Here is a 24,455-nt window from a genome sequence, read left to right as displayed (position 1 = left end):
TCCCGTATAAAGCTGACAGGCTTGTTTAGGGGATTGGTAAAATAGACATAAATTCAACAAAAAGAATGCACTTTCAATGCCGGAGGATCTCTCTTCCCACAAGACTTAGACTGTAACTGTTTTGTTTACTCAGAAAGTGAACAAAGTTAGCCGGAAAGCTAAAGTTTTTGTGCTGTTGACTTGTAATGGACTTCACGAATGATGTTTTCACAAGATCTGAATCTACAGGCCATAGAATAAGAAACAATATCAACTTTGGATTAGGGTACTAAATAGTCTATCTTCATACTTCGGATAATGCTAATCGCCAACGGTTGTTTAATATGCGAAAGTGTTAGCATGTGCACCCGACAGAGATATCGACTGGACACACAGAGATAATTTTGATGCCGATCCTCTCGTCAGATATTGGGTAAGGTGACCATTGGGCCGAACTCCCAAAAAGTTGGTGCAGGCAGACTATGGCACTAAAAAATGTGGTCAGGGGTTTATGACTTGGGTCCATGCAAAGAATGTGTGCATGATGCAGTACTATGAGGTGTTTTTGGATGGCACACACACACACAGAGACAGAGGGAGGATTAAGTCGTCTTTGCGGCAGTGATGTAAAAAACTACCATTCAAGGACTCAAGAGGTTGCCAAAGTCATCAAGTTTCAAATTCACAAACACGTGCACAGGTAGGGTCCTTGATAGGGTAGGTAGGGGGCTTGAGCTGCTGCCTCTTTGCCCTGTCAGTCCTAAAGTGCTGTTTTTGAATGGAATTAAAAAAAAATAAAAAATATTTTCATCATCTAACACAAAGGGTTGTGTGCCACTCACGTGCCACTCACGTGTACCCCTTTCTTGAGAAAAGTGGTTGCACCTAATTCTCAACTCTCCACAAAAAACCCCACACTTCTCACTTGCTGACTAAAAGCACAAACAAGCTACACTCACGCAGTTGACCTCTGGCTAATGGGAGTTACCATTTTAACACAGATATTCATAATGTGAAATTGTGTGTCAAGAGACATTTTAATGCATAGTCATAGTAGTTTGTGAAATAATGTTACTCCTTATAGTGGTTGTAGGTTAAACAAGCTAGCGAACTCAATTAGCTTCCTGTTAGCTAATAGCCAATGCTATGGTTCAACAGTCTTATCAGAATTAAACAATATTTACAGGAGGAATGAGTGCAACATGGATCTGTTTTGGTGGCTTGTTGTGTTTGATCCATTTTACATCTGGAGAATAGTGAACAGTTATGTTACCGTAACTTCTCAGAAAGCGTCCTCAGAGCGCACTCCCCCATCAACTGAAGACTCAGAAAGCAGCAGGTAGAGCAAAAACTCTCAAACGTTGCAAATGACTGTCCATAGCATTGCTAGTAATTTTGTTTCAATGATTCTTTGATTTAACATATCAATGCTGTCATAGAGTTTGAGTCAATAAGTTGATAAGTGAATACATGCAAGGCTCATGTCAACTTGGATTTGACTACATGAGATTCTTTGCATTTACTTTTAGATATATAGGTATATTGCTTATGGTGCTGTTCCATTGTCTTCCTCAAAATGTGACCTAAGGAATATTGACGTAAGAATGTCACTGGTGACAAGCATCTCAAAATCAAAAATAGCCCTGTATGAAAACACTATCGTTTTTTAAACAGTCTAGGACTACTGCTGAACTATGACAAAAGATAAAAGACTTTTCACTAGTAATAGTTCATATGAGACAAATCAAATGCACCTTGATATAAGGGTCCTTTATCATTGCATTGCTGACCTCTAGTGACCAGGTCAATGTTAACTTTGATCGATTTAATTGAGTGGGTGTTCGATAGATGTGCCATTGTAAGGAATCATAGCGATTCTCTCTCAGCATGTTGTGGTAAAGAACTACTTTCTTCAATTCAGAAGGATGTGGTATCGGTGGGTATTCGAAGGATGTGGTATCGGTGGGTATTCGAAGGATGTGGTTTCAGTGGCCAACGGGGGTCAAATCAGATGGAAAGGGTGTCCTATCTGTTGAATTGAGCCCCTGTCCCTCTAAGTGTTTGTGCACTTCCCTATCCATGTCCCGAGGCCTCGCCTGCAGATGAGCTTTGACAGATGCCTTCCGGTCACAGCTTGTTTGGTCAGTTGTGAGGCATCTGTGAGGGGTGGGGGGGTGAGGGGGGGGGCAGACCAGCTGTGGGGAAGGGATGGAGGTCACACAGGCTAAGTAGCCTGTTGTCCCTGAGAGAGACATAGCAGGCCAGAGAGTGAGAGTGGAGAGCAGGGCAGTGAGGTTATGTAGACTGCGGTTGACGGCTTGGCCCTCATTACCCACTTCCTGTTTCCTGTCAGGGCCCATGGAGCAGGTGAGACGTAAAGGGAGTGGGGATGGAGCGTAATGTTGGGGAAGAAATGCATTTGTTATGCAATGGTGGTGGGCTATAGCCAATGTCTGCATTTTTTCTGTGTGCACTTCCACAGCTGGCTTGCTGGTTTGTTGCCTGTGTGTGTGTGTTTGTGTGTGTTTGTGTGCAAGTATGTAACCATGTGATGAGGTTTGTCTCTGTGTGTGTGTGTGGTGCATTATCAGGTCTTTAGTGGTGTCACTGAACTAGCCATTGATATTTTTTTTCCACAGAGTGTATTTATAGAACTTTTTGTCTGTGTGTGTGTGTGAGAGAGAGAGAGAGAGAGAGAGAGTGAGAGAGTGTGTGTCGTGCGTCTGTGTACTGTATAAAGAACTGAGGTTTGGGCCTTACCCCAGTTTTTGAGGCTCACTGGGCTTTTAGTGTTTTCCAAAGCATTCCTGAGATTTTCTCTCGGGAGGACTAAGCACTATGCAGCGGCATCTATCCCCTCTGGCCTATGAGTTTACATAAAGATTGTTCATGTTTATTGTTGCCACACGGTGTCCACACATGGTTCTCCTGTTTAACACCTTGGCTTTTGATAGTGTTAGGATGTTCAGTATGGCTCTGATTAGTGAGGGAAGATGCTGTGCTTGTCAGGACTGGATGGATGAAACCATTTCTCTGTCTGCCGAACACATGGTGTTGATCATAAGGACAGCTCACTCTCCTACTCCTGGCAGTCACCAAGCGACAGAGGGAAAGAATCATGGTGTTCCTGAACCCGATTACAATATGCCCTGCTACAGCATACAGCAATTATGCATCTCATGCTGAATAATATTCCTTTTGTGCTTAATGATGTGTAAGTACTGATTTTACTTCATTACTACTGTGCAATTATGCAGGAAAACTAAACATTGTTCTCACACTTTGTTGCTCACTGCTGTCATCCTCACCTCTATGGATGTTGCATGCTGTATTCTATTCTTACACCTTCCTCTAGTATTTTCTCACCTTTTCTCTCTTCATCTTCTGTAAGATCAGGATTTCATTGATGAAGACCAAGTCCAGATCAGAGAACCACAGCTTGTCACAACCCCTTTAGATTCTCCTAGAGGAGCTCTGGTACTTAGATGGGATCTGTGTACTGCTTGAGGCCTCTGTACAATGAGCCAATGAATAATGTTGAAAGCCCAGATAGATGATTTGGTATCAAAGCCAATCTCAGGTAAAGAGAATAGCCTTTGAGTTGTCACAAGTGATGTGCTGCCTCTGAACAGGGCACGTTCAGCGAGAAAGTGAGAAAAAATGTTCCATCATGACTGATTAGGCTTTTTGATTGGTGGATATGCCTCCTCGGTGGGATTGGATCTTCCTTGCAAGCCAAATGTCAAGCTTTTGGCACATCATTAAGAATAAAAAGGATATACATGGTGCGCTGAATAACGTACGCATCTGCGCTCGCTCATGTGTACAAGTACGTGCACACACAGACACATATGCATGCAAACACACCCCCGCACGTGCGTGCACACACACACACTCACACACACACAGACATACATACATACACACACGCACATACACAGTGCATCTTATGAGAGCAGCACAATGAAGTGTGATTCTGAAGCAGATTATGTGTGAGGAACAGGATGCTTGTGACAGAACTGCCTCTTCACTCCTGTTTTTCTCCACGGCTGTTGCAGGGGTGAAGCCAAGTTAGACAGGCAGGAAGGCTTCGGCTCTCCTCCTTGATAAACAGAGTATAGCCTCAACGTAGCAAATTGGAACAAGCACAAGAATCAACTGCACATCACAGTCTCTGGCAGCAATCATGAAAGTACCTGTAAGATGTTCCCCAGCGATAGTTTGCTTTCATTTAGTCCATCTTTCAAAATGTAGGAGATGTTATAGTCAAGCAGACCTGTAGAAGCTCAGCGGCTGATAGGTTGTCTGTGATCTAGTGTTTCACAGCAGCAGATGGCAATGCCAGCAGGCCAGGATGGTGCCAGAAGGTTACGCAATGGAATGATGCCTCTTAGACCTGACTGGAACACCGCATGACACATATATGTGCAGAAACACACTTCCCACACAGTCTTCAGAAACTGTAGAGAGACATTCATACTTACTTGATTAAATTTGTCTTCATCTCCAGGAACTTGTGGTCAGTATAGAGGACCAATGCTCTCCCCTCCATACCAGAGGAAATAGAGCAGCCTATGGTTCTTGGTGCCATGCACAGGTGACTGACAGTTTGAACCATTTCAGGAAGCTCAGGGGGAAGTGGCACCCCGACACTGGCCCGGCCTCGGAAACAGATGGAACTAGAGCTTCCCCATGGTCTGGTCTCCATTTCCTGGTCCTCTCTGGGGCACGTGTGTGTCTGCCAGTGGGATATGGGTCAGATGGCCGGCTATCTTTATCCAGATTGTTGCCAGGAAAACCTCCATCCATTCGGAAACAAGAGGGCGTCCACTTGGTTGACTTGGAATGAAATTTGGGATTTCGTTGGAAGTGCTTTCTGTGGCAGCATCGCTTTTATTGTGCCTTGCAGTCATTTCAAATGACAAAATCCCAATGGTGAGATTACAGGTGTTACAGGTATTATTGTGTTTGTCATAATAGATTATGTTGTGATCATGTTACAGGATAGACCATGGTATTTTCCCACTACAGAGATATTTTTGACTGCTACTATAGTAAGTCTTCCAGCCAGAACCACCTTGTGTAGCCATGTCTTTCCAGTCGCAGTCTTGGGAACTCCCAAGTTCCTAAGGGTTGTTCAAAGGCCTGGCCCGTGTGAGCAAAGGATATGAATGTGGGTGTGGACAGGACCTGTGGGTATGTTTGCACACATAGAGCAGAAAGGAGCTCTTCAGGCCATGCCAAGCAGAGGGGGACTCTAATGCAGGCGGACCGGCGGCCCTGTCGTGGTGTAAATCGGGTCTCCTCCTAGAGATCCCACTGACTTCCTGTCCAGCTCCAGTCTAATCCTGTGCCATGCTGTTACCTAAGACTGAGCTCATGCCACCAAGCCTTGCCAACTACTGTGCTGGCCATGCTTTGCTGCACCTGAAGGAGACATTACAGGCACTTTTAGGATGCCACTGGGCCTTATTTCTCAGGTTCCCAATGTGATTGCTGACCCAGCATACAGTGAGCCATTCAGATCTACCACTGTGTTGGCTAGTTGAGAATTTCCAACATGAGCAGCACTTTGGTCTGTCTCTCACCATCCAACAGGCCTGCTTCTTGTCCAAGGATAGGCCAAAACCAGGTTGAATGTAGCTATCAATTATGGCTGCTCCCTCACTGCTTGTACTATAAGTATCTGAAATGGCAAGCATTGATGGAAGAAACAATAAGAAAAAGTTGCCTATCCACCTCAGGTTTATTCATTTCTAAAAGCGGCAGCACACCTCCGTGGGAAGTGTATAAATACTGTACTGTAGTGTCTTATGAAATTTTAAACAACAGCTGTTCACGTCTTTTCCCAGTACCCTGTTTGTTCCATGTTGAGGATGTTCTTACAGCATTCATGGTAAATAGGTGCTAATGCACTCAAGCTGTTCTTTGTTGCAAAGTGGGCAGATGAACCCATACTGAGACTGGGGAAATCATAGCTGAAATATTAAACGAGCAAATTCAGCCCAAGAGCTGGTAAGACAAAACAAGCAAAATAATGTTCAGCGCATGGATAAACTTACTCAGATGGAAAATAGGCTCTGGTATTCACTGGCAATGTTTGCAATCTTATTTTTGTGCTATACGCAGTTACATAAGATTGTTCATTTTCTATTTCTGATTGGGTTTTTTTGTGTATATTTGTGTGTGTGGGTGTGTGTGTGTGCGCACGAGTGTGTGTGTGCCCTGAAAGACGTCTCAGCGTAGCCAGTATTGTATTTGTACTTGTATTTGTGTTTGTGTGTGCGTGTGTGTGTGTGTGTGTCTTGTGTGCTGGTACTTTGTGCCTTAACATTACTCCTGGTGGATCCAGAGAAGTGAAGAGAGCCCCAGGCCCATCAATAGTTGAACAGGAGCGCGGCTGTGTGTGTCTGTAATGAGGCATACCACATCGCATCATCAATATTACATGCTGGCTGAGGGCCAAGGGATGTGCTCTGTGGTATGTGTGTGTGCGTGTGTGTATGTGTGTGTAAATAGAAGGTGTGAGTGTTTATGTGAGTTTGTGTTCCATGCATACAGTGTAATGAGGGTTTTGTAAGACTTCGGTGAGGCTTGGTGTGCTTCTGCAACCACGGACACTCGACCTGTCCAGGGGCATGCAGAGGTCCTGAGGTGGAAGTGAAGCGGGATGGAGGGATGAGGAGTGAGGGGTGAATGTGGGTCAGAAGCCGGGGTCCACCTGACTGCTGGAGAGAGCGCTGCCTCCTGTTAACATATCACTAACACCTGCACCCTCCAACCCTCCACATGTTCCTCTGCTTCAGCCCCACCACTGTCTCTGAAATCACAGATACAAAGAGAGGTGCAGGAGAGTAGAATACTGGAGAGACAGAAGCACAGAAGGCCCAACTTCTTTTTTTTTTCAGATGGGGAAACTCACTAGCTTGCATTCTTGTTCAACCTGTGTATTGTGTTGGATGAAGATTTTAACGTACTGGCAATTAAAATTGGCAAGGAAAACAGTGAGATATTTTTCTACATAATTACTGCTTTCAGCAATTGAGAAAATGCTAATTATATGTTATGTTATGTTATATACATATGTTATATATGAATATTTCAGGACTCTCTGGTGTGTAACTTCATTTGTAAAACAGAAATTCTGCATCGTACTAGAATGCCTTGTTTTAAAAGACATTTCAGAACGCCTTTCTCTTTGATGAAAAGCCTCTTGCGATTTGGAAATTGAAGTAGCCAGTAATGCAATTTCATGCAGCCCTTTCTTACAAATGTCTTTTCACTTTGCACATTTCGTAGTGAGGCTGTAGCTCTCTTTTGACTCCTATGGTAGGTAATGCCTAAAAATTCAACACAGATGTTTGGATGAACCACGCTAACACCTGGTCTGTCTACACACGCACAAACCACACACAAGCACACACACACACACATACACGTGCACACACATACACACAGACAAGGCCGACTGATGTGTTGGATGAGAGTGCTGAGTGGTAAAGTTCACCCCCATGCCCCCCCTCATGGCTCTCATCCCCCTCGGCCAAGTGAACAGTACTAAGATATGGAGTATGGAGAGGAATGTTAAAGGCTACCTTCAAAGGCCGCCAGCCTACTGCTTTAGATGTGTGTGTGTGTGTGTGTGTGCGTGGTGTGGTGTGTGTGTGTGTGTGTGTGAAGAACCCCCCCACAGGTGATTGGATCTGATCTCATCTGATTGGTTCATCTGTCTGGTGCGTTCCACAGGCGAGTGAGAGAGAAGGGTGTTAGAGGCCTGTCTAAATAATTTAGACCTTGCATCTGTATTGATCAGGTAGCGCTGCTCTCCGTGGGCCGCTCCACTACCCCCTATCTCTCCAGCCCTCTATCCCTCCATCCCTCCATCCCTCTATCCCTCTGGCCTCTGTTCTTGTTTTTCGATTGTAACCTTGTGCCCCTAGCCTCGCCTCCCCTCCTCTCGTACCCCACCGCCCCCCCCATCCCCTGCCCTCCTCCACATCAAACAGAGTGCAGGTACACTGCTGCGAGGGAGCAGAAAATGCATGAGAAGGGAGTAGATGAGGAAAGTGCGAGAGAGAGCATTTTTACCATCGTTCCTCAAATGGGAGGGAGGGAGAAAGGGGTAAGCGATGGATAAGGAGAGAAAAAGAGAGAGGTGGAGGCAGAAAAAATCTTTGTGTGTGTGTGTAGTATAGCACATATGCGGGTGTCTGTGCAGAGTAATGGAGTGTGTGCAACCTCGGTGATGCAGGTCAGCGGAAATGTAGAAATGAGCGTATTGTATATACGGAGGCTGGTCTAGCCCTGGTCCAGCTTAGTGCATTAAACCCAGTCCATTACTCCATTAAATACTGCATCGTGCCACGGCCTTGGGTGAATACATCGTATATCAACACTGCTAACGTGTTTCACCACACACTGGAATGGATTTGTTGAATAGATAATGTATTCTTGGTAGCAAAAATAGCACAATAGGCCAGCTTGTGCGTGCAGAGTATGAATATGATAATTGCTTGTGTGAATGAGAGGGCCTTTTCCTTGCACTCTGTGGGCATTGCAGTGTTAGAGGTGCGCTAGACAACATGGATTGAATATGATAATGCTTTTGTTGCGATGCTGAATCTCAATCCCTCTCACAATGTGGCTTTTCATACACACTGTACATGTTGGTTGGCGTAGATGGTAGTCACAGTTCATGAAAGGTGACAAGCGATAGGAATAGAGTGAAAATAGAGGATTTACTGTCTCCCTGATACAGTATCTACAGTGGCGATCTCATTGATGGAAAAATATTGTCCTTTACAGCAAATGTGATTGTGAGATTACATGATAAGTGCTGTATAGGTGAGCAGAGTGCATGTGAAATATTAGTACTGTAACTGGATTTTTGTGTAAAAGCCATGACAGGAGAGGAGAGGAGAGGAGGAAATGTCTGGATATACAGTGGGAGTGGTGGGATGAATTATTGAGGCTTTGATATGGAGGAGAGACTGGGAGGGGAGAGATGGGCTGAACTGTGCTCTTAAGACAGGGTGTAGCACATGCAGTACACACACACACATGTACACACACACATACACATACACGCACGCACACACACAAACACACTGGCCGCCTTGGGTTAGGTCTTGTTAATGGAGTCACCCAGACAGACAGGCAGACAGACTCTCATACAGACTGGGCCACACAGGAGTCTACTCTACCCAGATTCCCACACCTAAACAGACCAAGCCCAGAAGAATGAACGCCCCGAGACCAGGCCCACATATGGCTTGTCTTACTAAAAACACCCCCCAGCGCCGCGGATGTCTCCTCCTTCTCCCATTCAGTTTTCCCCCAAAAACAGGGGGATTCCAGGGTCAGGGAATAAAAACGCCTCCATCCTTTCCCTCTGCAAAGTTTTTTTTACCCCTTCATGTAAAAAAGCCTAGTTTTTGGGAGTGTGTTCTCCTTTGAGCAGCAGACTTTTCCCCTGTGCTACATGATCTGTCTGGCTGGAAGCAGTCCAGTCGCTGAGCTCTTTTCCTCCAGTGATGCAGCCGGCTCTGTGGTCCCGTCACTCAGTGCCTTTGTTTACTGGGTGGATCAATAGTTAACTTGCTGCTGGATACACTGAGCTGTAGATCTGTACAGCTGGATAATAGACCTCTGGCTGTTTTCTGCTCTGCTGCTGCTTGTGGTGACCTGTGATAAATAGAGGCTTAGCCAGGCTATCAGGGTTACAGCCAATTAGCTCATCAATCTCCTTTAATAGGGTTGTCAATAGGGACAGGCTTTGATTAAAGCACTGTGATTTGTTCAGGATGAGTTAGATTACATTCTGGAACTGCTGGCTATGAGTAAGACAGTGAGGTCATGCTATCTTAGCGTTTTCTTGGTGAGCTACTGTAAAAGTAACTCAAACCTCCACTTAGCATGCAAACAGTTTACTTATTGTGCTCCAGCTTCCTTTTCAAAAGGAGAGCTGATAATTTAGTGTGATTGATGGCATCTGTGTGTGTGTGTGTGTGTGTGTGTGTGTGTGTGTGTGTGTGTTTGTGTGCGTGTGTGTGACACTGTCACCTTTGCTTTAGCACCTGCCTGCACATCTGTGTTCTCTCTTCTCTCCTCCCTGAGGGCTGTTGTTCTCATCAGCACCCCGGTTAATGGTCAGCATTCGTTAACACCTGAGCTCTGTGCTCATTAGCAGCACAGTGTTAGAGAGCTGTAGCGTGTATACACTTCCTGTCACATGCATGTACATCACACCAACTAATTATCTATATAGCCTAGGAAGGAGGGAAGAGCAAGTGCTTGTACTGACACCTAATCAAGGGATAGATTCTAGTCTATTTTCCAGTTTTCTATGAGCTATAAATAAAGGATAATATCAGTAAACCATAATAATGGTGAGATGATAATATATTGTATTTCATAAATTACATTTGTGAAACAGTTTCCTTTTTGCTTGGTTGCTTTGTGACTTTGCAAATGTGATTGGATTTGGAAATGCACTGATACTAGGATTGAGAGTTGCTAAACTCTGTGATAAACATCTTCCTTTTCCTCTCTCCTCAGTAACCATCTCTACCAGTACATCCTTTGATGGTCTGCTGGTGACTGGCCTCTACACCTCCACACCGGTCCAGTCTGCTCCCATCCCTGCTCCTGCTGCCTTTGGCTTTGGTAAGTCACTTTACTCCCTCCCTGTCTTCCTGTCTCCCTGTCTCCCTGTCTCCCTGTCTCCCTGTCTCCCTGTCTCCCTGTGTGTTTAGAGTGGGCTACCTCAGGTCCTCTCCCATAGATATAGTGCCAATCTAGGGTCCTTCTTACATAAATACTAAGGCTAAACTTAGGTTAGCCTTTCAGCACAAACACACTATTAGATACTCCAAATAGTATCTATACTTCCACATAGATACTGCTAAGACTATTGACCCATTTGTATGTAGTATAACTGTGAGCCAGACCCAGCCCAGTGATCCACATCCGTTCCCAGAATGAACATAAGACCATTAACCTACCACTGGTGTGACAGGCCATGATGGATGAGGAGTGGGAATGATGTGGCCATGGGTTAGGCCAGATGGGTTTACACTGTTTGATGGTCGAGAGAAGAAAAACAGAACGCTGCATATGAGAAGAGGAAAGAACATTAGAGACCACAGAGGAAAACTGTGTGAGGCCTTAGAACAACAGACAATAGAGAGCAAAGACCAAACCACAAACATCTAAGAACATGTTGATGATCCTCAGGTTGGCTCACTGGTCATATGTCCAAATGCAGACCAGGCTAAAGGGTCATGGAGTGCTGAGTGCATTTATCTATAATAACAGTTCATATGGTTTACAGTGGTGAGGTGAATCCATGGTAATCCATCATGTAGATCAATTGGTCACAACTGTAGAGTTGGGAGCTGAGGGCAGTATTTTCTTTTCTTTTTGGATTACCGTAAACACTGGTAACTCTTCACTATATCTTAAAATTCTATTTTTTCTATTATAATGTACAATAACTGTTATGCGCTGATTGTTGTGAAGTGAGACTACATTATCGCACTAATGCATTATATACAAAAATGTACTTCTGTTCATGAATTTACAGTATACACGCTTCACCGTTATTTCATATAACTGCAAAATATTTCCAGTTAAACATATTCTTTAAATGACTTTAATAAGTGCAGCCTTATTACATGGTCATAGGAGCAATTGAATTAAAGTGTGACCCATTTCTGGACACACAATGAGGATTTCTAGACTGAGATGGAGTGTGTGCGGATGGAGCCCCCGTGTGCTGGGGCGGGGGCTCTCTAGGGGCGATGGACCGGCCATAAAGAACTCCCTTCGAGAACGGGGCTGCTGGCCCAGAACTGCTGCCCAGCGGGCTCACATACCCTGACTAACTCCACTGTTCTAGAGACGCTGACTTCACCCCGGCCAGCGCAACTCTTCATTCTTGGCAGCTCTGTTTGTGGGGAAGGCATCCAAGCAAGGATTGCGTCACCTTTGCTTCACTCTCATTAATTTGAAAAGTTTTAGGAGAAGTGCTGCACAGACTGATAGGCAGTAGTGTGTGCAATTGTGAGTTTCTGCACAGTGTGTGTTTGAATAAGTCAGCAAAGCCTTCCGTTACTGTATGTGTAATCTGCTAAGCAGTGGTGCCATTGCAACCGGTCCCCCTTTCTCCTTGCCCTGCCAGCCTCAGCCTCTGCAGGAAGGTTTCACAGCACCAGTCACACACTCTGTCCTCAGCTGAAGAGCTCTCTGCACTCTGTCTCTCTGCTCTGATTCTTCTACATCCTCTCCCAGCGTGCGCTTGAGGAGACCATGGAACCAAGAGCACACACAGAATCAATGTTCTTGTAAAAGCCAAACAAAGGGGTGATTTATTAGTGCTGCCATAGTCTTATCCATAGTGCCTGAGGGACTGCTGTCTATTTCAGTATTTTATTTTTCCTCTTCCTTAGTCTTCGGCAGTTAGCGGGTTAGCAGGAGTTTGATCAGACACTCTCATGCTCTGGTGACAGCAGCACAGCTGGTCCGCAGACCTCGGCCCATGCAGGGCAGGGCGTCTCATCTGGGGAGAGAAGCCAGCCTGGGGGGCATTGGCCCAGAGAGAAGCTCCCAGAGAGAGGGAGAGCTTCGTCCATGAGCTCATGGAAAGCCAGTGACATTGCGCTGCATAAGAGGCCCAGTGTTTGAGCAAAACACTTTGAAGATAATACAGTGGAACAAAGATGGAATGAGACGGCGCGTGATGTGCATTGTTGTTGTGACAAACATGAAGGGATCTGTAAGGACAAGAGGGTCACGCAACCCACGAGGGAAATTCACAAGCATGATGTTTAGTGTAGAGCGTCTCAACTAGGGTGTGGCTCTAATCCTCAGCAATGGAGGCATGCAGGGGACACAGATACACACAGACAGTAAAACACACGTACACACACAGAGAGACAGAGAGAAAATCCTATGAAGAAACACCCACCCACGCTCACACACAAGCACACACATACGCTCCAGATGTGTACAGCTGTTTGAGCGGCGGCTGGCCCGGGGGAAACATGTGGCAGACAGATGTGTTAGTGGCTATAGTGTAGGAACCAGAATGAACCCCAGCATGGGAGGAATGAAACCTCACCGCCACCACAGGATCGCGCGCACACACATAGAAGATAGGCGGTAAAAGGGAGACTGTCCAGAATTATTTGCTGAATGTTTGTTGAGATTTGAAATTACAAGGCTGCGCTAAGCAAGACTGAGAGGGAAGGTTATTCAGTTGGGAGACCTTTTATTTTCGCACAAATAAACACTGGGGTTGATGCCAGTGGATAGAAAGCGGAAGAAAGAGAAAGACGGAAAGACAGATGGACATAGAGAGAGAACGGAAAGACGGAGAGATGGACAGAGAAGAATGAAGACATGAAGAGATAGAGCCAGAGAGAGCTGTAGAGACAGAGCGGTTAGTGTTTGTGCTGTTTGTGTGGGGATGTCTGCTGGTCAGTGTGGTCAGGACTGTGGCAGGGAGCAGACAGGACGACTGCACGCCGGCCTCCAGAGAGAAAACAGCCTGCGGACTCCCGTGTCACCCTCCACTGCTTTCCACTGAAAACTCATAAAAACAATGCATATACACACACACACACACTCACACACATATTGAGGTCAACACAATACCCACTGTCACTGCTCCTCTGTTTCTCTGTCTTTCTTTCGTTCTCTTTTCCTTTTTTCTTTTTTCTCTGTCACATGCACTAATGTAGAAACTTTCTACATTACACACACACACGCACACACACCCTGACTTGGAGACAGTGGAGCGCTGCAGCAGCATTTTATTGGCATCCACTCCCTCTGAATAACAATACACTCTGTGCCACACTACATTCGTAATGAAAGTGTGAGGCTTTGATGGACCGACTTTTTACTGCGTCGTCAGAACTCAACACCCACTCATTGTCGAATTAGCTGGAGTGCTTTGGAGCGATTGGGGTGCCATTCAGGGTATTCTGAAGAATGGCATATTTTTGGCTTCTGGGCTGAGCAGCGGCTCCGCTAGCCCGATGCTCACTCCTACCGCCTGGGGCGGGAGATCCCCCACTAGCCGCCGGGTGGCTAACCGCAGACCTTTATGATGCTGTAATTGCTACGCTATGGCTAGCACAGATTCAGACTAGCCGGAGCTAAAAACAATGTTATGTTTGGGAGCCAGGCCCACTTGAGAGAGGGAGAACAGAGGAGCGTAAATTGACTGTGGTCATTATAAAAGTGCTCATAAGGGGCCCCGCTGAACTAGTTTCAAGGTGCCAGCGGTTGGCAGGAAAGACAGAATATGTCATGTTAGGCTTGATGTAGTCACAACATACAATTAACGGACGAGGTAGAGTTTGTAATGTGATTCATATCATTGCATTGTGTCGTAGAGTTTGGCAATCTAATTGCTCATTAGAGACGTTTGCACCTTGTTTTAGACTGTAACTAATTCCGTGTGTGTGTGTGTGTGTGTACGCACACGCGTGTGCACGTATGCATATACCCACACATGCTCTAAGGGGATGTCTATACACACCCTGCCAGAAAAGCAACATGAGTCTGGACTGACTCAGCTGCTGGAGAATTCCAACTGCTTTGTGTTTTTCCCTCCTTTGACTTTTATTCCATTAAAAGCTCTTTCTTTCCATTCCAGCCCCTTGGCTTTCTGAGGGGAACTCACACAGTTTTCAAACTGGCGTCGACAATGATTTTATGATGAAAACGATGATTTATGTACATCATCATCATCATGATTCATTTGGTTTGGGTTTACATAAGAACAGTGCAACGTTGTATGTCGCACAGCAGTGATGAAGTGATATATAGGACCCCACAGGCCAGGCCCGGTATGGAAAGAATTGTCACATGGGGTCTGATTTGTAGTGCTCCTCTAATGAATGCAAAATGTTTCCCATCACATCATTATCCATTCAAACACAAAGACAGAAGAAGTATTCAGTCTAAATGTCTCCAGCTAACCTATAATTAAGAAGATGAAGAAATGACACTTGCAGAGAGGAGAGAGCCTAGAAAATGAACAGGGGAGGGAACTGGAGAGCAAATATGCCAAAAAGGGGCTGACAAAGTGTTTGAGATTAGGGGAATGAGTGTGAGCGGAGAGTGAGAGGGGAAAATTGGAGAAAATGGATAAAGACGTGCATGAAAAATAGCAAGGAGGGACCAATGAAAAGGAGACAGAGTATGCGAATGATTTAAGGAGGGGGAAGGAGAGAAAGAGGATGGGAGGGTAGCGTTTCATCACTCTCTCTGACGGAGTGGCTGATTGGTGTTGCCGTGCCGATGCTGAGTCGTTGAGAAGCCGGTCATTGATGGATGGCTCGTTTGCAGGGCGATGTTTATTTTGTCGTTAATTTGCATATTTGTATGTATTTGCGGGGCGGTTGGCTCTTACTAGCAAGGATCAGTCCCCATCTCGCTATGATGGATCTGGCTGCCTGACAAAATGGACAGCTTAGTGACAGGGACATCCAGCCGCCACTCTGCTCCCGTGACGGATGGGCTCACACTAACACACACAGCCCGATAAGAGATGAAAATCCTGCTGCCCCTTGACCTGTGGAGGAGGGGCCGGAGAGGGTACGCAGCCAAATGTGCAATCATACCACACACGCACACACACTTGCACTCACACACACACAGAAAAACAGAAACACACAAAACGGCGAACACTTGCTTTTTCTTTCTTTCTTTCTTTCTTTCTTTCTTTCTTTCTTTCTTTCTTTCTTTCTTTCTTTCTTTCTTTCTGTCTTTTCCTTTAATTTTCTTTCACATGCACTCAATCAAGAACACACACCCAGATGCACAGACACACACACACACTCATCCATCTCCAGGCTGAAGGTCGGCTGTCGGCGCCCTCTTGCCACCGAGCCAGATTGAATGTCAGCCAGAATGTCAGCTCATGAGAGATGGCAGCTCATCATGTTAGTATTTACAGAGACACACTCACAGGTGTGTTTTCTACTGAACAAAGCCTTGTTTTTGAATCACTGTGCTTTCTCAAACGCAGCACTAACAGTCCCGGGAGAGCGCGGCTTCGCATCCATTGTGCCTCCGCATCCCTCCATCAATGGGAAGAGGAGAAAGACTGAGGGGGAGATGCTGGATAAAGAGGGAATGAGAGAGAGAAAGGGGGGTGTAGGGAAGAGAGGAGAGGAGAGAAGAGGAGAGGGAAGGGGTTCCCATGGGGAGAGGAGCTGTCAGTCCCTAGGAGACTTCAAACGCACTGCAGCCCTGTGATCAGCCTGCTCCCTGACTCTCTGCTGACAGCTCCCTGACTGCGCCGCTTAGACTCCTTCATACACGCACACAGATACACACGCTTCCTACCGTAAGAGCTCTCACACTCACTGACTTATCCACTCGTACCACAACACATTCAAATTCCACTGACATACACACACTCGTGCTGATTCTCACACTTTGGATGCTCATCTGCGACACATCCGCTCTGACATCCGTCCTTACAATAACCTTGAACGCTGCCAGAGTTCCCCCTTTGCAACTCTGTCAAGGGCACCGCACAGTCCAAAGTGTCGCTCCCGAACCACAGGCTAAGCAGAAGCAATGCGGTGGTGGCAGTGGTGATGTTGATAATGATGATGATGACTTGTATCTAAGCCATTACTCCTGCTTTGCTCAGGGCTGAGGCACCCAAAGGCTGATCCCTCCACTAGCTGATGATGAATTCATTAGCGCTGAAGATGAAATGAGTTGTCAGGAGCAGGGTTATGGATGGGAGGTGATTTGTGCTCTCTGCAGCACGGCGTTAGATCAGGCTCAAGATCGGCTAGGTCGGCTCGCTGTAAATCTCCCTGCATCGCTGGCGCGCGCACAGGACCTCCACCCCTCACACCCAGATTGAGCTTCTGCTGTGTCCCTCCGCTGCCCGCCGCTCCCTCCCCCACCAATCCCACAACGCCTCGAGGCCGCTAACAGGTGGCTCAACATTTGGGTGCTCTCAGAGTCCAGAGGAATGCTTGGGTGATGATGCATCACAAGTCATGTAGCTTCTCCACGCACATAGCCTCCCTAAGCAACCCCACCTTCAAAGAATTCATCGAGCATAGATCATCATCCATTATTAATTGGAGGTAGACCCACAGCAATCCCTGGTCTGGTGCATTAGTGCTCACCATACATCCCTTCTAACAGCGTGGGTCTTGCCCTCCAGGTGTGATGGTAGACCTGTGCTGGTGGGAATTTGCTGCTTCACTTAATGTACACTAGTTCTCTTGGAGGACATAGTCCCGTCTTTGAACTCCCACAGCTTCCCTAGGTGTGTTTACATCTATATGTGCAGGTGTACAGTAAGTGTGCCTGTGCGTGCATGCATGTGTGCATTTGTGTCTGTGTTAGTGCATACTGAATGTGTATGTGTGTGCGTGTATGTGCATGTGTTGCATGTGTATGTGTGTTTGTGTTGTGTGAGAGCACGCATGCATTTGTATGTACATGCTGAGCATTGCAGTGCCTTTTTCCTTGGCTGCCTGTGTATTTTGCATCCCAATGTATGGTAAAAAGGTCCAGGGTGACAGAGAGAGCAAAAAGAGGGGAGAGCAGCAGCTAGAGCGACTGCGATAGAGATTTCAAAGTGGTGTGTGAGATGCTGGCCAGTTTTTTATCATGCAGGAGAGAGCAGCAGGCGTAGGCTGTTTCTCCCATGTGTGGTCTCTCTCGAGCAGAGCACTGTTATTTTCTGCCATGCAGAGAGGTTGGTTACATGCCAGAGAGAACGGGAGGGGAGAGAGAAATAAAGATAGAAGAAAGACAGAGAGAGCTTTGACTCAAAGACTGTTCAGTTTGACACATTTCTGTGAACACTAGTGGGTTTGCATCATTTCAACACAGAGGCAAGCTGCCTTTGAAATTTGCCTTTGTTGCTTTGTGATATAAAACTCCACACAATCTATACCTCCAGATGCACCTTGCAAATGTGTGGGCATCTGTGCGCTTTGAGCGGAAACTGAGAGAAAGTGTTCTTACAAAGTCTTTTCGACAAAGTGCATGCCATCCACGCTGCACTCTGAGGTCTATTCATTTTTAAAGTTCCCTGGCAGAGAGTATTAGAAACATTGGAAGTGCTCTCTCTGACTCTGTGAGACGAAGAAGCTTAGCGGTTCCATTGGTTTCTCCCTGTAGGCCCCTGACTGGATCTGGCCCTACATACTCTAAAAGCCTCAGAGAAGAACAGGAGTGTTGGCGTTTCAACGCCTGGCCCATTTTTACATAAGTTATCTGTGAGCAACTCACCCAGATCCACTCTGACCCATATTTTGGCAGAGAAAGTAGTTGGTGACCTTCTCTGTGTTTCGCCCTCCTTACGAGAGCCAGGCTGTTGCCGTGATTAGTTCAGTGCCTCCCAGCAATGCTCTGTCAAACCAGGCTCTTCTCCAGCCCCCTCCATAAACACATTTAGATACATACACACACGCACGCACTCACACACATACAATTGCAGCAGAGACACCATGCTTTCCCCAGGCCTGCCACTGTCTCCTCACCTGTCGCCCCAGGTCTCCATCTCTCGTCCTCAACATGTGTGTCAGGACAGCGCCTCCGAGAGCAAGGCCTCACCGGTTTGTTTGTTTGCCGTGTTGACGGGTGGGGAGCAGGGATGTGGGTGCAAGAAATTAGCACAAGTCAAATCAGATTAATTAATCCGCAGCTCAAACTATTAGCCGAGGAGTCGCGTCGAATTAAAAATCAAATTAGCCCTGGCGCCTGCCGGTAAAGCCGTAGTGTGTGCCTGCCAAGCTACAACGACACACACCCACAGCAGGCAGCCACTCATGAGCTTCACTGATGGATGGACGTATGTATGGATGGAGGGTTGGAAGGAGAGATGGGTGCTCCAGGATAAGGGGGATGGGGAAGGGGGGGTTGGCTGACTTTGCCACCCAGCATGGTAAGCTGGTCCTGGGGCACGGAGCGGGCTGTCCTCCCCTGGGTGCTGCTCCACGGGCCTCACTCCACCAGCACTCAGCAGGCCCAGCTATGTCACTCCAATTAGGCCTCTCACTCACACCTCACCCTGATGGCTTTACATAACGCACCCATCTTGAGCCTGGGATTGGACCCCGTTTTTAACAGGACTGTGTTCCTCAGCTTCACTCTTAAAGAACCACCTGAGCTGTCATGGTGTATTGAGCAATATAAATGGATGGTGTTGACCGTGCATGTGTTTGTGTATGTTTGTGTGTGTGCCTGTGTGTGTGTGTGCCTTTATGTTTCTGTGTGTGTCTTTGAGATGAATGGCAGAGCTGTGCGGAGACATAAAACTCTCATCTATCATACAGGGCGGGGCTCGAAACACACAACACTTGCATAATTCAGACAAGCATTCATTTCAATTATGACACATTAGTTCGGGGAGGGTATATTATGCTCCAGTAGTATTCTTGTACTCCATTCATCATTCATGCTTGTATGGCTTGTAGCTTTTGATCATTCAAAGCAAGTAATATGTAGCTTCCAGCAATTCACGAAATTTTAATTTTCTGTATTATTTTAGTTTTCAGTTACTGGTCTTGATGTATGGAAAGCCAGATTTAGGGGATATTGTAGCTAAATCCACAATTATCAATGTGTTCATGTATAACCATGTTGTTGTGTACTGTACTTTATGAGTTTATTTTTGGCTAGGAATGTGTGAAACAGACCATTGAACCAATCTCTCTCTCTCTCTCTCTCTCTCTCTCTCTCTCTCTCTCTCTCTCTCTCTCGCGGCTGTTAGGTTAGAGCTGTCATGGCAGCTTACAATGAGCCCTAGCATTGTGTGTGTGTGTGTGTGTGTGTGCACATGTGTGGCCTTGCCCTCAGGAGGTTATGGATGATGGATGACGGATGGTGAGATACAATGGAAGCCTAAATGAAAGAGCAATTGTTCTGTGAATGTATGCATATGTGCAAAATTGGTCAACTATCTGGTGTTTAGAGCCAGGCCATGCATACATACACTTCAACTGTACACAAACAAATGGCTCCCATCACAGCACATGCAATTGAACGCACTGTACGTGCATGTGCACACATGGAAAAACATAAATATATAAACATGTACATATGCACATTATCTCTCTCTCTCTCTCTCTCTCTCTCTCTCTTTCTCTCACGCACACACACACACACACTCACATCAACACACCTCCAGGTGCCCTTTACTGCCAGCTGAACTCTCTTTCATTCATGTGGTAAATCTCCCCCCCCTCACATTTTCCCACAGAGTCTCTTACCCCTTTCCCCCTTGCCACTGGCATCTCTCACCACCCATATTAACACACAGCTTCCTCCTGGCAACACTATGCCGGACCCCTGCCATCACCACAGCGCTGCCAACCCATCTCCATGGCAGAGTGATTGGCAGATGCTGAGATGGATGCCTGTTTCATCCAATGGCAGATCAGGGTTACGTTGTCATGCGCTCTGAGACCCTGCTGTGGTCCAGCTGACCAGTGGAGTATGGTATTGGGAAGAAGGGATGAATGCAACACAACAGGCGCACACACACACACACACACACCCACACACACACACACATACACCCACACATAGTACGGGACCATTCAGCACCACAAAGCGTATGGGGTCCCTACTCAGGCTGTCAGTACTGTTGTGATGTATCATTTATGTTGCCATTGTGTGGCCCTCTCTTGGAACATGTTGACAGAGGCATTATTCTGGCTTATGACAGATTCCCATACATTCACAGGCTTTTAATAACACATGTTAATGCTCCAGTAAGTTTATGACAGGATTTAAGAATTACCACATGAAATATGAGCCTTTAATGGGCCTGCTCCCCAAATTATCTGGGGTGGTATGCATTGAATTTCTAAGTCTGAGCAAGTGGGAGAATGATAGCCAGATATGAGGCTATTATCGTCGGCCCAACTGAGTACTCGTGCACACACACTCACACACACACACACATCACAGATGCACACAACAGGCCTGGAGGACAAAAGATGTGCATCATAAACATTGATCTGTGTTTTTTAAATGAGCCCCACTTCTCTGTTTAATTAAAAAGCACATAGTGAAGGGAGATGAATATGAATTCCACCACTGAATACAGAGTTTCCCCAAGACAAAATCAAATAAGCTCATTTCCTTCCAGCACATAACACAACTTCACAGAGCTTTCATGAACACTCCCAGCAAATCACTCTGCATACGCATACATTTTAATGTCCTGTTTGTGGGTGCTTTTGTGTGTGTATGTGCAGGTGTATAGGGTTGCACGGCCCTTATTGTATTGTCATGTATGAAGATGTGCGTGTTTTGCATGTGTATGCGCTCATGTTCATGTGCGTGTGCTTGTATTAATCTGTGCATGAATTCATTAGCAATGATGGTTGCAGTGAAGTGACAAGGTGAAGCTGGGCCAGTTCTCCAGACTTAGGCAGAGGTAACAACAAGCTCACAGAGACCCATGATTTCTCTTACCCTTCAGGCACAGAACATTAGGCCTACCAGAGTCACTACAGCCCTTTGGATATAGGCATTAGCCCACTCCCTTCCTATCAACACTTCCCTAGCAACAGGAAGAAGGAAAGCAGAAATCTAGTAGGAAAAACACACAAAGTTGCTGTCTCAAAAATCATTTACCCAGCTACATACTATAAAATAAAGCACAGACAATTAAACTAAAGTGTATGGTTTCCCATTGAACAGAAGGACGCCGCTCTCCAGTCCAGTCACGGCTGCCGTTTGAAGGACAGTCTTGGAGTGAGTCTAAAGCCTAACAGCTTTTTGATACTGACCAGATGTCAAATGGCGTCTATAAACCCAGAATGAATTTGGTAAAATGTGCACCTCGGTCTAAATGGTGCCCGTCCATTCCTCGCGGCTCTGCCACCAAGCCTCACTATCTATGCTAATGCCAGTTAGACTGGCCCCCGCTGGCCCTACAGAGAGAAGTCGCTGCCAGGCTGAGCCACCGATCGCCCATCTGCTCCATCGGTGAGAATTCTCTCTCCATCTATTTGACTTGTTTCGAGCTTGGCTGTGGAAAACTCATTAGCTTTGCAAAGTGCGATAGAGAGAGATAAAGACAGACATACAGGCTGGGACAAAAAAGAGAGATGTTGAAGAGGACAGAGACGGATGTGAGTGGCAGTGTTTACATATTCAACAGCAACAACAATAGACGGAAGGGAAAAATATGGAGATTTCTTCCTGACTGCAGACAAGGGAAGACTGAATATGAATTACAAGAGCCGGTCAACCTCCCACTTCCTTTTTACGGGGTGCTTTAAAAACTCAGAACAATTACCAGTGGAGATTGATGTTGAGGTGTCAGTCTTACAACCAACAGCATATGACCCTTAAAATCCTGACACACCCATTTCCTGGTTTTCTGTGTGTGAGGGTGAGTGTGTGTGTGGGCATGCCTGGGTGTGCATGCGTAGGCGTATCTGTGTGCTTCTGCGGGTGCGTGTGTGTGTGTGTGTGTGCTTGTGCATGGTTAATGTGCTCGCTTACTGGTTTGTGTGTGTGTGTTTTTGTGTGTGCGTGTTCATATTTGTGAAACATGCCATGCCCAGCCATACCGTGGGAGTTAGCAGGTCATCTTCCCTTGCCATTAATCACTGCCGACAGCTCATAAGTGCCAAATCTGCATGTGAAAGAACTGTGTGGGTGTGTGGGTGTGTGTGCGTGTGCATGCAAGCGTGCGTGTCTGTGCATGCGTGCATATGAGTGTGGATATGTGGTTGCAACAATCCCCCAAGGTCTTCTTTAGGCAGCTTATTGAATTAGAAGCCGTCTCTGCCGATACTAATCTAACATGTAACATGAACGCATCACCGGTGGCTCTTGTACCCCAGCTACAACTTTTGTCATTGTCAGCTCATTAGGAAGGATGGTTAGTCAAGTTCTGCCTGCCTGAGTAGAATAAATGACCATGCCTTCTTTGTTCAACTCGTTTTATTGGACAGGGATAAGAAAAAATACACATTAAAGAAGTTTCAAAAGTTTCATACATTCTCTATTAAGAGGGTAAGCTGTGCCTATCCCCAAGATATATAGGAAGATTCTCCCTCTCACTTCCAGAACAATGAACAGGTGCCAACAGCTATGGCTTTTAATGAACAAGTTTGCATCAAGTAATTAGAGTGAGAGAAGGGTAAGGGGGGTTGGGGGTTAAGAGTGAGAGGAAGATTATGAAGAACAGATGAACCAAGCAGAGATTCTGACTGGAAAGCAAACAAAAAGGCAAAGCAAAGTCAAAGTGTGTGGATATTTGCAACGTGACATCTGTCACATCTGTGGAATACTGGATGCATTTGATAAAAGAACTCTGAGATCGACTGAGCGAAAAGTCGTTTGATGAATCGTTTTCGCAGTTTGCATGACCCCAGTGTGTAAGGACACAGGAAGGGCTTTGTTATCTGTTTGCATTTCACAAAGACTAAAGAGCCCCTCTTTCACGTTCTCTCTCTCTCTCTCTCTCTCTCTCTCTCCTGATCTATTCTACTTGTTCTGCTCATCTCCCCGGACAGAGCCAGGCACGTTGGAGCTCTTTGTTTTTTTTTCTCTGGTTCCACTACAGCTTGTTGCTTAACTGGAACATTTGGGATTTGGATCCCATTGAATAATAGTGATTTTTTTCTCTCTCTCTCCACACCCAGACATGAAAGGGACTAGTTCTCTATTTGCATTTTTACGCCTGAGTGTATTTTGCAAGAGGGAATAGAAATTCTGTGAGCGGTGTCGAGTCCCAGCGCCGCTGTGTCCTGGAGTGCATCAGTCTGCCTTTTCATCTTCACCCTAGCCTAACCGCTCTCTGCTTTTCTTTTGCTCTACTCTCCCTTCCTCCCTCTCTCCCTCTCTCTCTGTCCCTATTGCTCTCTCTCCTCTTTCCTTCCGTCATTTTCCCACTGTATTTTCTTTCCCTCTCTCACTCGTTTTTTCTTTCAAACATTCAATTCTTTGCCTGTTTCCGCTCCTCCTAATATTTGTTAATTTTCCTATTTGAACAGGAGATACAGTAGCCCTTGGTAATTTAGTAATGGTTGTATTGCAAGATTGTGTCATCATTGTAAATGCAAAACCACTCTGCATAACATTGAGTGCTTGGTTGGATTAACAAAAGCCATGTGGTAGGCTTCCCTGTCCAAGGGGGTTTGAGCTAGTTTTTTTTTTTATTTTTTATTTTTTTTGGACAGCACTGTAAAGTTAGACATTCCTCTGTATAATTGTTGATTATATTCTGCTGTCCACACTGGCCACAGCCCTTCACTCTCTCCTGTCTGATATCTCCTCTGCTTGGTCCGTTCACCTCCATCACCTCCTCTCTCTCTCTCTCTCTTTCTCTCTCTTTCTCTCTCTCTCTCTCTCTCTCTTTGCCACTGTCTAGATAGTGTTTCCATGGCCATGCAGAGCTAAGCTTGTATTATGCACATCTGCAGGGATTCTCAAATTGCACCATGGCAGAGTGG

The 24,455-nt window shown here is 46.0% G+C and overlaps 1 protein-coding gene across 1 annotated transcript in view; it reads left to right on the top strand.

The window, feature by feature from the left end:
- reln (reelin) overlaps window positions 1-24,455 on the top strand; it is a 97,946-nt gene that overhangs the window by 11,207 nt on the left and 62,284 nt on the right. Inside the window, exon 2 of the mRNA XM_071897550.2 lies at window positions 10,537-10,644. Within this exon, the coding sequence (XP_071753651.2) occupies window positions 10,537-10,644 (108 nt within the window). The remainder of the gene's footprint in view (window positions 1-10,536; window positions 10,645-24,455) is intronic.

The sequence above is a fragment of the Centroberyx gerrardi genome, chromosome 4 (assembly GCF_048128805.1).
Source record: "Centroberyx gerrardi isolate f3 chromosome 4, fCenGer3.hap1.cur.20231027, whole genome shotgun sequence".
Taxonomy (NCBI): domain Eukaryota; kingdom Metazoa; phylum Chordata; class Actinopteri; order Beryciformes; family Berycidae; genus Centroberyx; species Centroberyx gerrardi.
The sequence above is the reverse complement of the archived record's forward strand: the minus strand, read 5'-3'. Positions and strand labels throughout refer to the sequence as shown.